Consider the following 12,532-nt stretch of genomic DNA (forward strand, 5'->3'; position numbering starts at 1 on the left):
TTTATATAACCCGACATTTCAATGTTATTAACACGATTTGAATAAACGTATTAAGAACATTTTTGTGTTTGCTGGGTACCTCCCATACCCTCATATCAAAGCCATGTATCTCCTTTATGTAACCAATACCGTTCCTCTTGTGTGCCAGCTTAATTCGCTATATTATTTGGGTGTGAAACACAGCTATGTCATGCTCCTATCCGACTAGCCTTAATTGTTCTGATTTACCTTGGCATTGTTGCCCGCACACAATGAACAGCATCTGCATACAATCCTGCACAGTTATTGTCAGCCATGTTGCATTTAGGATGTGGATGAAATCTGCCAAAGTCTACCAAGGCTTGATTAAGATCACATGGGCATGCTGGAGTGTTCGTCAGAAAGGTTGACCCACCTAAATTTGTTTCAATCGATATCCAGTTGCCACTCAAATGTGAAGTACACCATACTGACGATCGTGGTGAAATCCAATCAAGGGAATGAACATCACTCCATAAAGCAGCAGGACTTACAAAAGAGAGATAAACAAAATAATGTTACCTACTTTTTTAAGCAATACTTCTTCTAAACTGATGCTCAAAAGAGGAACCCACAATAAAAACAGACCGTGTTTAGATAATGTTGCAACCCGTGTCTCCCTACTAAAATGATCATATTAATCATTCTACAACTGGTCTTAAAATGATCATATGATTTCATTTTAGTGCAAAGATAGCGCCCGCTAGCTTATTAAGTTTCTTTATTACGATTTTGGCGTATTAAACGATTTTGACCAAATTAAATATATTAATGAATAAATTGTTAAGTTCAAACACCCGCGGAGTGACGGGGGGAGGTTGGAAAAACAGGGTTAGATGAAATAATAGCCATGAAGGTTGCCCCTCGGTGCTGCAAAGAAACAGTAGCCATAAAGGAAACAATAGTGATCAGGTTATGTAAGTAAGGGCCTGAAGAATGATAGAAATTGAGGGGAAAATATAAAAAAGATAAAAGTATTAAATGGGTGACTGGCTGCCTCAAGTATGAAATGATCTGTAACGGGTATGTAATGAGATTCCAATTTCGTTATAGGTTAAATACCACTAATTATGTATTACACGGGTTTCAATGGGAAAATGCCTAATTTCGGGTGGAATTTTCTCATATTCAGAACTCTCACAGTTCAATGCCACTAATATCAGGTGAAACTATATGATTTAGATGCCAAATGATCAAAATTTCAACATAGGTTGACCTGAGACTTTTCTTGTTTTAACGCACTGAACCGTAAACACCTTAAAATGACAGTGCGCCCTCGAAGCTGGAAGTTACAATATGATATGGCGAATATTTACTAAAACCGAAGCCGTGCGTATGAATTTTGGTACTGTTACAACAAAATGTCAAATAATGAGAGAAAATATACCATTTTGAAGCATCAAACCCTACAAAGTACTTTTTTGGCTATATAACTTGATCAATTTCAGCGATTTTAATGCAGTCTTTTCGAATGCCATGAAAACAAATAGTTCCTCGTCGTATTTCAATGTATCGCCCAGGCCTATTGGTGGTCTTTATCCTATAGGCCTATGCAGCCCATTTAATCAAATCACACCAATACATCTTTGAAAGTGACAGAGCTAGGTGTCATCGAAGTTGAAACAAATAATAACTAAAACCAACACAGTTAATACAATCACGTGTGGATACAATGATTCCGCACTTGTCTAAAAGAATTCGGAATGATCGATACATTAATTATTTAAACAAATTTGGTGGGATTCGATGACATTTGAATGTCGCTTTACTGTGTAAATGGATACGGTCGAGTGTTTTGTTGTTGTTGTTGTTGTTGTTGTTGTTTTACTTGTTTGTTTGTTTGTTGTTGTTGTTTTTTGGGGGTTGGTTAAAAAGACGTACGAGAAATATGAATTAATTACCAATTTTAAGAAGACCATGCACAATTCATTCTATGCAAAGAACTAATCATAATATTGAGACTTACTTTAAAGGATCTTCGGGGTTACTATCGTAAACCTTAATGATACCAACTCGGTCAGATATAGTGGGTGGAAACAAAATATCGATTTGCAGTGGTCCGTTAGAAAACATCACAGCTGTAGGAAGTCCATAGGTCCATCTGACATTCATCTGGACTACTGAAGAGGTTTCCGAATATCCATACAGGGCTACATTGACATTAGTAACGGTCCCTAAAAACTTTCCATAGTCGTTCCACGTGATCATATTGCCGGTTGAAGTTGTCCACTCTGTATTCACTCTTGTCACCCCTGGTGTAATCCTTTCGACGCTTACTACATAATAAGTTAAACGTGAAAAGAAGAAGAAAGAAACATTTTTGGTACCATGATACCAAATGAAATGACTTCTGGTTACATTAGATTTGCAGGCGGTAGCGAAAGCAGGCGGTTGCGAAAGCAGGTGAGACTCGAGGCTCGAGAACCGTCTTGTTTACTAAGTTGACTTGGTATGACAATTCATCTCGCTATGTCGACATCCATCTTCACTAAATCGACCTGGCGTGAGAATTTATCTTGCCATGTCGACATCCATTTTTACTAAGTCGACTTGGCGTGATAATTTATCTTGCCATGTTGACTTACATTTTTGGTAAGTCGACTTGGCATGATAATTTATCTTGCCATGTTGACTCACAATTTTGTTAAGTCAACTTGACGTGACAAATTATCCTGCCATGTACACATCCATCCATATCATGCTTTACTTCTTTTATCAAAAGCAATCGCGAAAGCAGGCGGTCGCGAAAGCAGGTGAGACTCGTGGCTCGAGAACCGACTTGTCGTTTTTTGAAATTTTGAGAACAAGTACAGCTAGGTAATACTTTATTCATTTCTGATAATTCCTTTTAATTGGTCTCACTATCATTTGCTCTTGTGCACAGATTGGTGAATAAATATGTTTAAATGCATGCTTGAACCATTTTTGACACAATACACACACATTGTGTCCATACGGGTCGTATTGGCACGTTACTTGCCGTGCTGGGATGGATATTCTGTATTACTGTATATGTATGGGCACGGTGTTCCCCGTTGTCAAAGTTTTTAACACCATAGAATACAAAACTAGTATTTTTATACGTTACATTTCAAGGTCGTTACATTAAGGTTACTCAGGGTTTTAACATTAAGGTTAATCTTTTTAAAGACGGTTATTCATTGTTTTTATACTGGGGCCCTGTATCAACAAAAAACATCAAAGCATCAAAAGTAGACGACTAAACTGGGTAGGTCATCTTTACAGACTCCCAGATGAAACTCCAACACGTCAAGCCCTACCTGAATTCCAACGTAAAACTGACGGGCGACCCATACCAACATGGGTGGCGCAAATCCATAAAGAAGTAAATCAATAAACTCTTACACAGACCAAAGACAGAATAGACTGGAGAGCAGTAGTAGCGTGCGCAATGGCAACATAGCCGGAAAGCGTAGACGATGATCCCGTCACCCATACTTATACTTAGATACAGCCCGTCACCCAATACATACTTTTTCATTTTTTTTCTTTGTACTTTTTACCCCATAATTTCCCTCATTCTTCAGGCCCTGCCCTCTATCGGGGGCTAATTTATAGTTTAAGCTTGTTTGCTATTGTTTTGGAGCAACATATTTTTTCTTTGTAAGCCTGCGGCGCAACCTTAAAAAAATATTGCCTAAACGCCCCGTAGCCACACCCAGTCAGCCTCATACCTCATTTTCGATTTTTGACATACCAATATTCTGCTTTTTTTTATTCTATGATGTCGCATATCTCAAATATCTATTAACTACGTTGAAAATACGTACTAAAGTTTTGACCCACAGAGAGCGTTATCACTGTACTAAAGTACATGGTATTTTGTCAATGGGGTACACCGTGCCCATACGTATGCTGGAATACAGAATATCCATCCCCAGCACGGCATTTACCGTGCCAATACGACTCGTATTGACACAATATCAAAACGATAGCCGTCATACTGGCTCTTTATTTTGTGACCTTTGTTATTGACGTTGTTATTATTCTTGTTGTTGCTACTTTATTACTAGTAATAGTAGTTCACAATGCTAAACACTTAAAATAAACATACCCATTGTAAAAAAGGCTTTGTACGGATAGGTGCTTCCCCCATCTATCGATATGTCAAGAGGAATTCGGCCTATTTGGTACATCAGTGGAGTTACGCATCTTATGCTATTTGCCATGCTGACATAGTTCCCAATGACTATGATTGTATCAAATTTACATCTTATAGCTGGTGACGTTAGGGGACCACACATGCCAGTAATCGTCAAAATATCTCCTCCAAGCATCGAACCAAAAGATGGATCAATCCGAAGAGATTCAGGCGGCGAATCTGAAATTCACGAACGGTATTAATCAAATTGTCATACGCAATATAGAAACTATAGTTAGAATTGTACCTCATAAATATTTATTAGGTGATCCCGATACCGTATTGGTCATTTGCTACAGCGTCCGTGTGCGGTATTCCCGCGTGCGAGTAATCACGCAGGTACGCGGGGAAGTAGAAAAAAACTACCGCACCCTACTACCACACGGTGTCGCAGGGCGATTTAATTACCCGATAATTGGAATATGTTATGAAACAGGCATAAAATATTTTTAGTTTTTCAGTTTTCAGTTAGTACTCACTCGGAGCAGGTATTCCGCAACAGGTCAACGTACATCTTGTATCTTCAGGATTGTCTAAACGAAGGCAAGATTAGTCATTTATATTTTATGGCAAATTTTTCATTGATAAATATACATTCCCCACATTTACCCCACTGCGTTGCGCAAGTATAATAGACCCCCATTTTGAGTTCTCTTCTAGTATAACCAATAATGGAGTAAAATGGTTCACCAAATGAATTCAACTGTGGCTTCATTTTGAAGAAAAAGCTCAATTCTCAGGGGACCACATCTTATATACTTACACAACAAAATTAATATGAGTACCCCCCCATTTCAGACTTGACGCCCCCGCATATCGACATTACACTTGTTGTGTTTTATATACTTATTTTGGTATCACTGGACAGAAGAGACGTTGGTTCGAAGTATAGCAAATATGACGTTTCATATAGAAAATTATCGAGGGTTATTTTTGTTATAATATAGCCTATAATTATGGTCTATAAAGGTCTAAAAAGAAGATATACAAACAATATTGATCGAATGATTTTGCCTTATCAGACATAATGGGAATACTTCATACCTCCAATGGTAACTTATTTATCTCATGGGAAAAGATATAGGTCCTATGATTAATGCTTAATAATAAAAAGAAAGAAGGAAAGTAGATTACCTCTATGTATATGGATAACGAGGGAACTAGTCAAGGTCGTGCCTGGTGCTATTTCGACAGACTCCGGCTCCACTCTAGTGTATTTGTTAATGCGGAAAAGTGTGGTCCATGCCTGATCACCCCAATAAACCAGAGGTCCGTAAATTCCGATTCCAAACGGCAATGCTGGTACGCTCATTCCATATTGGTACAAGTCTTGTCTATCAGTCCCGTCCAACTTTACGCTTTCAAGTTTTCGAAGACCTTGATCACACCAATACAATCTTTCAACTGGATCTTTAACATAGAATCATATATATCAATTTGATAATGTTATACACGTATTATTACATAGTATTATGTTCACGTGTATCGTGTAATATCATATTACGTATTATTATATCATATTATATTATATTATATTATATTATATTATATTATATTATATTATATTATATTATATTATATTATGTTGTATTATAATATTATATTTATATACATTAAACATTCTAAACAGTGTACTTCGGTTATATTTATAAATGCGCTTTTATAAATACGCACGTGACCGCAAACACGCTGCCAAAAACAGTTTGAAGATAGTAAGTCTCGAAGTGACCTTCTTCATAGCGGGTGCTTCCTATACGTTGAATGCAAACACAACAACGTGAGACTACTGTGCAACAAAATTGCCTATTTTGTTCCATTTTTTGATTATATTGTAAACGTTTCCGTCGTTGAATATTTTTCAAAATGTTGTTCTTGATAACATTACAAATTCGGACCCCCCCCCCATGTATAATAATTTTGCTTTTCAATTAATACTTAAATGTAATGATATTTATCTACAGAGTTCCTATCCTTTTCTGTATCATGGTGGTCAATGCATGAGCCTTGGTCGCGCTTGCTGGTTTTGGTGTGTCGTGCCCATGAGTCACGTGCGTATTTATAAAAGCGCGTTTATAAATATAATCGAAGTACACTGCTAAAAGCCATGGGTTGCATTACGTTATGCTCTGAAATATGCAAAACTGAAATACCTATAGCGAAAGATAAATCAATATAAAATAAGGCAAAATCGAGGTTCTTTCCAATATGCTCTGGTTATACTTAACCATGGAAGATATCTCTTTCTTCTTCCATGCTTAACTGAATGATAATACCTGAAAAATCCAGTGTGATCCCAGAAGGCCAGTTTATGTTGGAGCTAACAAGAGACATTCTGTTAGTGCCGTCTGTCATAGCTCTCTCTATAACAGCATTCTCCAGATCAGCCCAAAATATATAGCTGTGGTTATAAGAGGATAGTTGTCATTCAAGTGGTATTAAAGTGATAACCTACAAGTGGGCTTACTGTCAAAGGGGAACAAATGACCCAGACAAGATTATGTATGTTTGAGATGACATTGGTCATGTAGTATTGTTTGAAATTTTGGTGATTTTTCTGATCAATGACAATACTGAAGAAGGTGCAAAGGTGAAAATTGTTGCTCGAGAGTACGAGTAAACAGCCTGGTGGGATTAGAATGGGTTTACGGACAGTCAGTGGCTTCAAGCGGCTCCTGAAGATCTCCAGGGACTGGGCTGTGACTACTGATGCTGGAAGCGTGTTCCAAATACAGATGACCAATGGAGTGTGAACTGGGTATACAGAGGTTGCGATTTGGAAATGTGGGATATTAATTTCTTGGATATTTTCAAGACTTCGCATTTGTCGGTGTTGAAAGATATGAGTCATTTCTTCTCCAACTCTTGCAGGATGTTGATTTCATTTGAGAGGTTGGATATATCATCTTGTGATCAATGGTTCTGTACAGAACGCATTACTAATCCATAGGATTAAAATGGTTGGCAAAGACATGAATATTTAATGAAGCATGCTCTAGTAGATCGTTTATAAACACTAGGATCAAAGGCAAAGGATAGTGCCCGGGGTACCCCTTATGCCAAACTGCTCCACCCCCCCCACCTACATACACACCCCCACACATGATGGCGAATTGTTGGGTATGGCTGAAAATTACATCTTCAAGAGAGGAGATGACTCCATAGTTTTGAAGCTTCTGGAGAAGGCGCTCATGTGAGACTCGACAAAAGGCCTGCGACAAATCGAGGATGGGTGATGAATTATTTTCATAGTGACGTCATATAGGGGATGTTGGTAATCATTTACCACCCTCCCCCACTCTTAGTAAAGCCTGTAAGCAAAAACATATACTTCAATAAGATAAGGCTTAACTGAACTTTCACACCAAAAATTAGGCATAAAATTGGGCATAGTATTGAAAGAAAATGTAGAGTAGGGCATGTACCGTATTGATAACAATGATAATAATCTCTATACCACTACACAAATTGGACCTTACATACCTTGTCAAAGGATCAACAGCTATATCTAATGTAAGTGCGAGTCCAGTAATTATCGGCACAGGACTTGCTCCCGTCAAATCCGATGTCTCAATTCTACTGTCAATCATTCCTCTGGTGTGAGTCCCATGAATATCATTATGGACCCAATACATCGCTTCTTGGCCAGTTGTGAGATCAAGAGCTACATCACCAGGCACTGAAAACAAGTATTATTGAAGAAAATAACATATTAAGTAACACATCATTTGCGCTCATTTTGGTGATAAAATTTTTACCCCAGCCCCTTCCCTGGGTGAACCAGCCCCTTACATGGGTGAAGGACCGGCCATCAAAGATGATGACCACAGAGGGGGGGGGTGATTAGGCCCCAATGATTTTCATTTCACTGTTGTGAAATACTTTCAAGACCTACTGACTTTTTACTTGTTATTTAGGTGAACATAGTTACTTCCTTTTATATTTAGCAGAAAATTGGGTGAAAATTGCATTTTGTAAAATTTTTTGACAAAATAGTGACATTATGTGGGGAATGTTTGTACTTATTATGGTATCACTGGATAGAGGAGACCCATAGCTATACATTAGTACTAAATATAATGGTATATGACTTTTATAATTGAAAATTGAGGGGGTCGCAACAACCCCTCTCTTCGTAGTTCGTGTTACAAAATATGGCTCAGTAGTTCTAGGGTTTTAATGTTTCAAAAGTGCCTGGAATGCTGGTAGTTTGTTATTGGTTGTGGAATGTTTACAGAGTGAGAAAAATCATTGGTAAATATTGAGAAAATATCGTTATTTACTCTAGAGTTTCCATGTTGAAAGCTGTATTTTAAAATGTGTACTAAACAGTGGCGTAGATTTCTTTTTGACATTGGGAGGATGGGGTTGGAAAAAAATTCTTGAAGTATAGTGAATCCAGCACCTTTTGGCGACAGAATAAGTTAATGGTACAAATGCGCGCGAAGCGCGTTAAAATGTTTGGCCATAATGATGCTAAACTGGTTACACATAGTGCAAAAGCTAAATCAAGTCGCGCAAAGCGCGAAAAATGGGCACTTTGGGGGCTAAAATGACCAAATAATTATGAGGTTAATTTGGTCAGAAATCCATAAAAGCGCATGTTACCAAGAAACTTGTGAACAATAGACTTGTTAGTGCAGGTTTTCGCGCAAGACGACCAATAAGAAAGCCGATACTTCTGCAAAGACATCGGCATACGCGCTTGCTTTGGTCACAGAGACATAGGGATTTGACAGTAGGCCACTGACGTAATGTTATATTCAGTGAAGAGGCCCGGTTCCTCCTCTACAGGCAAGATGACCGATTCAAGGGCCGAAGACAGGTTGGTCAAGCCCTGCTTGAGGATTGTATCCTTCCTAGAGTTCAGGAGATGGTGGTGGAACTACAGTATGGGGGAGCATTTCACAGTAGGTCGAAATCACTACTCTACATGCTAGAAGGACATATGAAACAGGACCAATACCTGTATCTTCTTGATACAGTTATGCATCCGTTTGCAAGAAGAGACTTCGGGAACAATTTCGTGATCCAAGTTGACAACATCGACAACGGCGCACAGAACCCTACGCGTGAGGGAATTCCTTGAAAAGGAGAATGACGAACACCTAGACTGATCGGCTTTGAGCCCGGATATGAACCTTATAGAGAACTTATGGGCAGAAGTATCCCGCAGGATAGGTAGCATTGACAACCAACCAATAACCCTGCAGGAACTTAGACACGCCCTCATTGCTTACTGGCGAGATATTCCACAAGGGACCTTGGCAAACCTGGACGAGGGAATGTCACGTCGCCTAAATGGCCTTGAGTTGACAAGGGGTAAACACACCATAAATTGAGATGTGTTTTCTCAAGCAAGCGACTTAACAAATCACAGTGAGAATGTAAGTTTTTGTTCAAACAATAAAGTTTTCTAGTGTCTTTAATCTCATTTTGTGATACAGAGAGACCGCCAAAAAGTGTTGCGATTGTGTAATCCTTCCATTGTAATGCGCTTCCTCAGATAATTCTGTGTTTAATTGACAAACTGTGTGATGTAAACTTCAAAGGACATTCATATCTTTCAATTTAATTCAACTGAGCACTACTACAGAACAATAAATCTGTTTCTAATATGATTGAAAACTGCATTTGATACTAAAATATTCCAAACTTTTGTCCATGACTGTATATTATTCAACGTATAATTTATAGCTGAAATGACTGAATATGATTTTGCTGTAGTGTAAATGATCCTAAGTTTAAAAAGGTGCGTGTATTGATTTTTGTCATTTGCACTACAATAAAATCATATTCAGTCCTTAACATCTAATCAATGCATGAAACGCACTTTTCCAAAGTCCGCTCGCATTCGTTCATTGTCTCGTGAATATTAATACCGTTTAAGACAACAAAGAGATTGCGATATTCCAAACGCAGCACGTGGAACGTACGTTTTCACGTACGTTAATACTGTGTTAAATATTGCTAGTCTCGGTTCCAAACTGGATTGTGCTTATTCGTCAAGAAGGAGAACAAGTCAGCTGGAATAAAGACTATAATATTTGATCTAATCTAATCTAGGTCGATAGAGGGCATAGTGATTGAAAAAATAATAGTAAGCTGAGTCTATGCCTAATTCAAACAGGCCACTTTTGATTTTGACTAACATTTTGACCTACATGCTGATTTAACTTAATTGTTGTTTTTTTGTGCTCCCCAAATATTATAGTTGCCCAAAAACATATATTTTGGTAGATTAAAGATCACTACATCCATACATCTTGACTTTACTTTCAAAATGAGACTTTTTCGTCCTGAAAATTGGGCGCGTTGCATGGACATGAGGTAAAATCAGCATATTTTTTGTACGCAAAGTATCACACATATTTCAATGGGCAATCTCTGCGTATGGATATTGCGTTTAAATTTAGTCCATTTTTAACACATCTCTGTACCTTTATTATAATGATTTGTTACAAACAAAAGGATCATAAAAATAATTAGACTTTCATTCGTATGTTCATTATCTTTGACTGTCTTTAACATAATGTGAAACCTAGTTCGAGGTTACTCATGCTGATATTTTCCAATATATTTGGACGTCGATATCAGCTTCGTGTGGCGTGGAGAAGACTTAAGGAATTCAGCTAGTGCGCACCTCGACAAGCGTGTTGTGTAACGACGCAGACCATATCCTCTACCGCACGGTTGTTTGATGGGAGCATTTATTAATTTTTCAAACAAAACATCATGTATAACCAAATTTTAGGCTTAAACAGCTAAAAGTGATATCATGCTAATGTATACAGATGCTTTTGAGTCATTCTCAACTTTAATTTCCTTTCTTTTACAAAATTATTCACTTTTATAGCATTTTTAAAGGTTTTTCGGATATAAAATCTATCTATTAATTCAAGCTTTTAATACAAATAATTCCTTTTATTGTTTGATCAAATATGTTTATAAAATTTCCTTGTTGCTTGTTTCACCTATTCCACATGTTTTAATGGCAGTATTAATCACCTACCTCTTGCAAATAAACAAATATGATTTAGGATAAATAGCGCCATCTACAGTTTGCATTTAGTTAATAATGAAGCCAATTCTATAGACATCAAACAACCGTGACCGTGTGATAGGCGACATATAGGAACCAATGAATTCAGCGCTTACATGCTAAAACACAGCCACTGACTAACAATTTAATATATATGATATATCTGATTTTTATTGTTATTATTGTCTTACGCACTTGTCGAAATCAGTGATTTTCGGTTCTCTGTTGGGAATACTTACGATTAAGTGCTGAAACTAGAATACTCTGCATACTAGTTGCTGTGTCATAGGTTTTCAGAGAGCCTGCGTAGGTATTGCCGTCATCAACTTCTGTCCAATAGATCTTATTATTCGCAGCATCGTAGTCAACACCCACAATAGATGTCGTTGCGGATCGAGTAATTGGAGCTAAACCTAAATTCAAAGTTGGTATATTGACCGCGCCATTCCAAATTCCCCCGTTGGTTACGTCCTCATCCGTAACAAAAATAGTATCAGCTACCAAATGTGTAATAAAAGTAAGAGTACGGTATACCAATATTAACGGAGGATGACCATGGAGTTCAAAGTTCAAATAGTCACTACGGACATCATACGGGAACATTATTGGCAAAGTACAATTACAGTTTTAACAGTTGACTTGATGCTAATCATGATGTAGGGCCTATTATGTATGAAATTATACACGTCAACTTGAAATGTGTGATTAGAAAATATTAAAGAACATCAATTTGGTCAATTTTTAACTTCTTCAAACACTCACTTGCCATAACAAAATTGCCATAAGATGTAAAAAGTAGTAACGCCGGAAGTGATAACCACAGATCCATTGTACATGTCTTATGCTCTGAGATCTGAAATACGAACATAAGGAGAGAGTTTGGTTTAGAAAACGTGAGTATTCGGGACAAAGAAAACTCATGGCCTTGTCCAAGAATTTTCTCGCTCTCGTGATCTGTTTGCTTTGCTATTGTCATATTTGCTGCAGTCCTATTAGGCCAAATACTCTCTAAATTCTAAATAAATATTTTAGATTTGTCCCGTTGCACTAAAATGCTCGAATAAGCGTTTTTGCTTCTCATGTCAAAACCACTGGAACATTCGAGCAATGAAACGGGTTCTATTAATGGTAGAATATCAATGTAAAAAGAACAAACACACCTTAAGTTAATATGACCAAGAAGGGAGCTAATAGAGACATTGCGATTTTTCAAACGCAGCGCGTGGAACCTACGTTTTCGCGTACGTTTTTACGTACGTTAATATGGTGTTAAATATTGCTAGTCTCGGTTCCAGACTGGATTGTGCTCATTC

At 37.6% G+C, this 12,532-nt stretch overlaps 1 protein-coding gene across 2 annotated transcripts in view; it reads right to left on the minus strand.

Annotated features, from left to right (window-relative positions):
- Positions 1-12,532, minus strand: part of LOC140148818 (uncharacterized) — a 34,696-nt gene that overhangs the window by 20,636 nt on the left and 1,528 nt on the right. For both annotated transcript variants that reach the window (XM_072170892.1, XM_072170891.1), the window contains 9 exons: positions 11,982-12,072; positions 11,459-11,716; positions 7,661-7,856; positions 6,454-6,578; positions 5,315-5,590; positions 4,660-4,713; positions 4,094-4,360; positions 1,985-2,294; positions 229-507 (listed from right to left, as the gene is read on the minus strand). In XM_072170892.1, coding sequence (XP_072026993.1) covers positions 229-507; positions 1,985-2,294; positions 4,094-4,360; positions 4,660-4,713; positions 5,315-5,590; positions 6,454-6,578; positions 7,661-7,856; positions 11,459-11,716; positions 11,982-12,048 — 1,832 coding nt within the window. In that variant the 5' untranslated portion in view covers positions 12,049-12,072. The remainder of the gene's footprint in view (positions 1-228; positions 508-1,984; positions 2,295-4,093; positions 4,361-4,659; positions 4,714-5,314; positions 5,591-6,453; positions 6,579-7,660; positions 7,857-11,458; positions 11,717-11,981; positions 12,073-12,532) is intronic.

This window comes from Amphiura filiformis, chromosome 3, assembly GCF_039555335.1.
Source record: "Amphiura filiformis chromosome 3, Afil_fr2py, whole genome shotgun sequence".
Classification (NCBI taxonomy): domain Eukaryota; kingdom Metazoa; phylum Echinodermata; class Ophiuroidea; order Amphilepidida; family Amphiuridae; genus Amphiura; species Amphiura filiformis.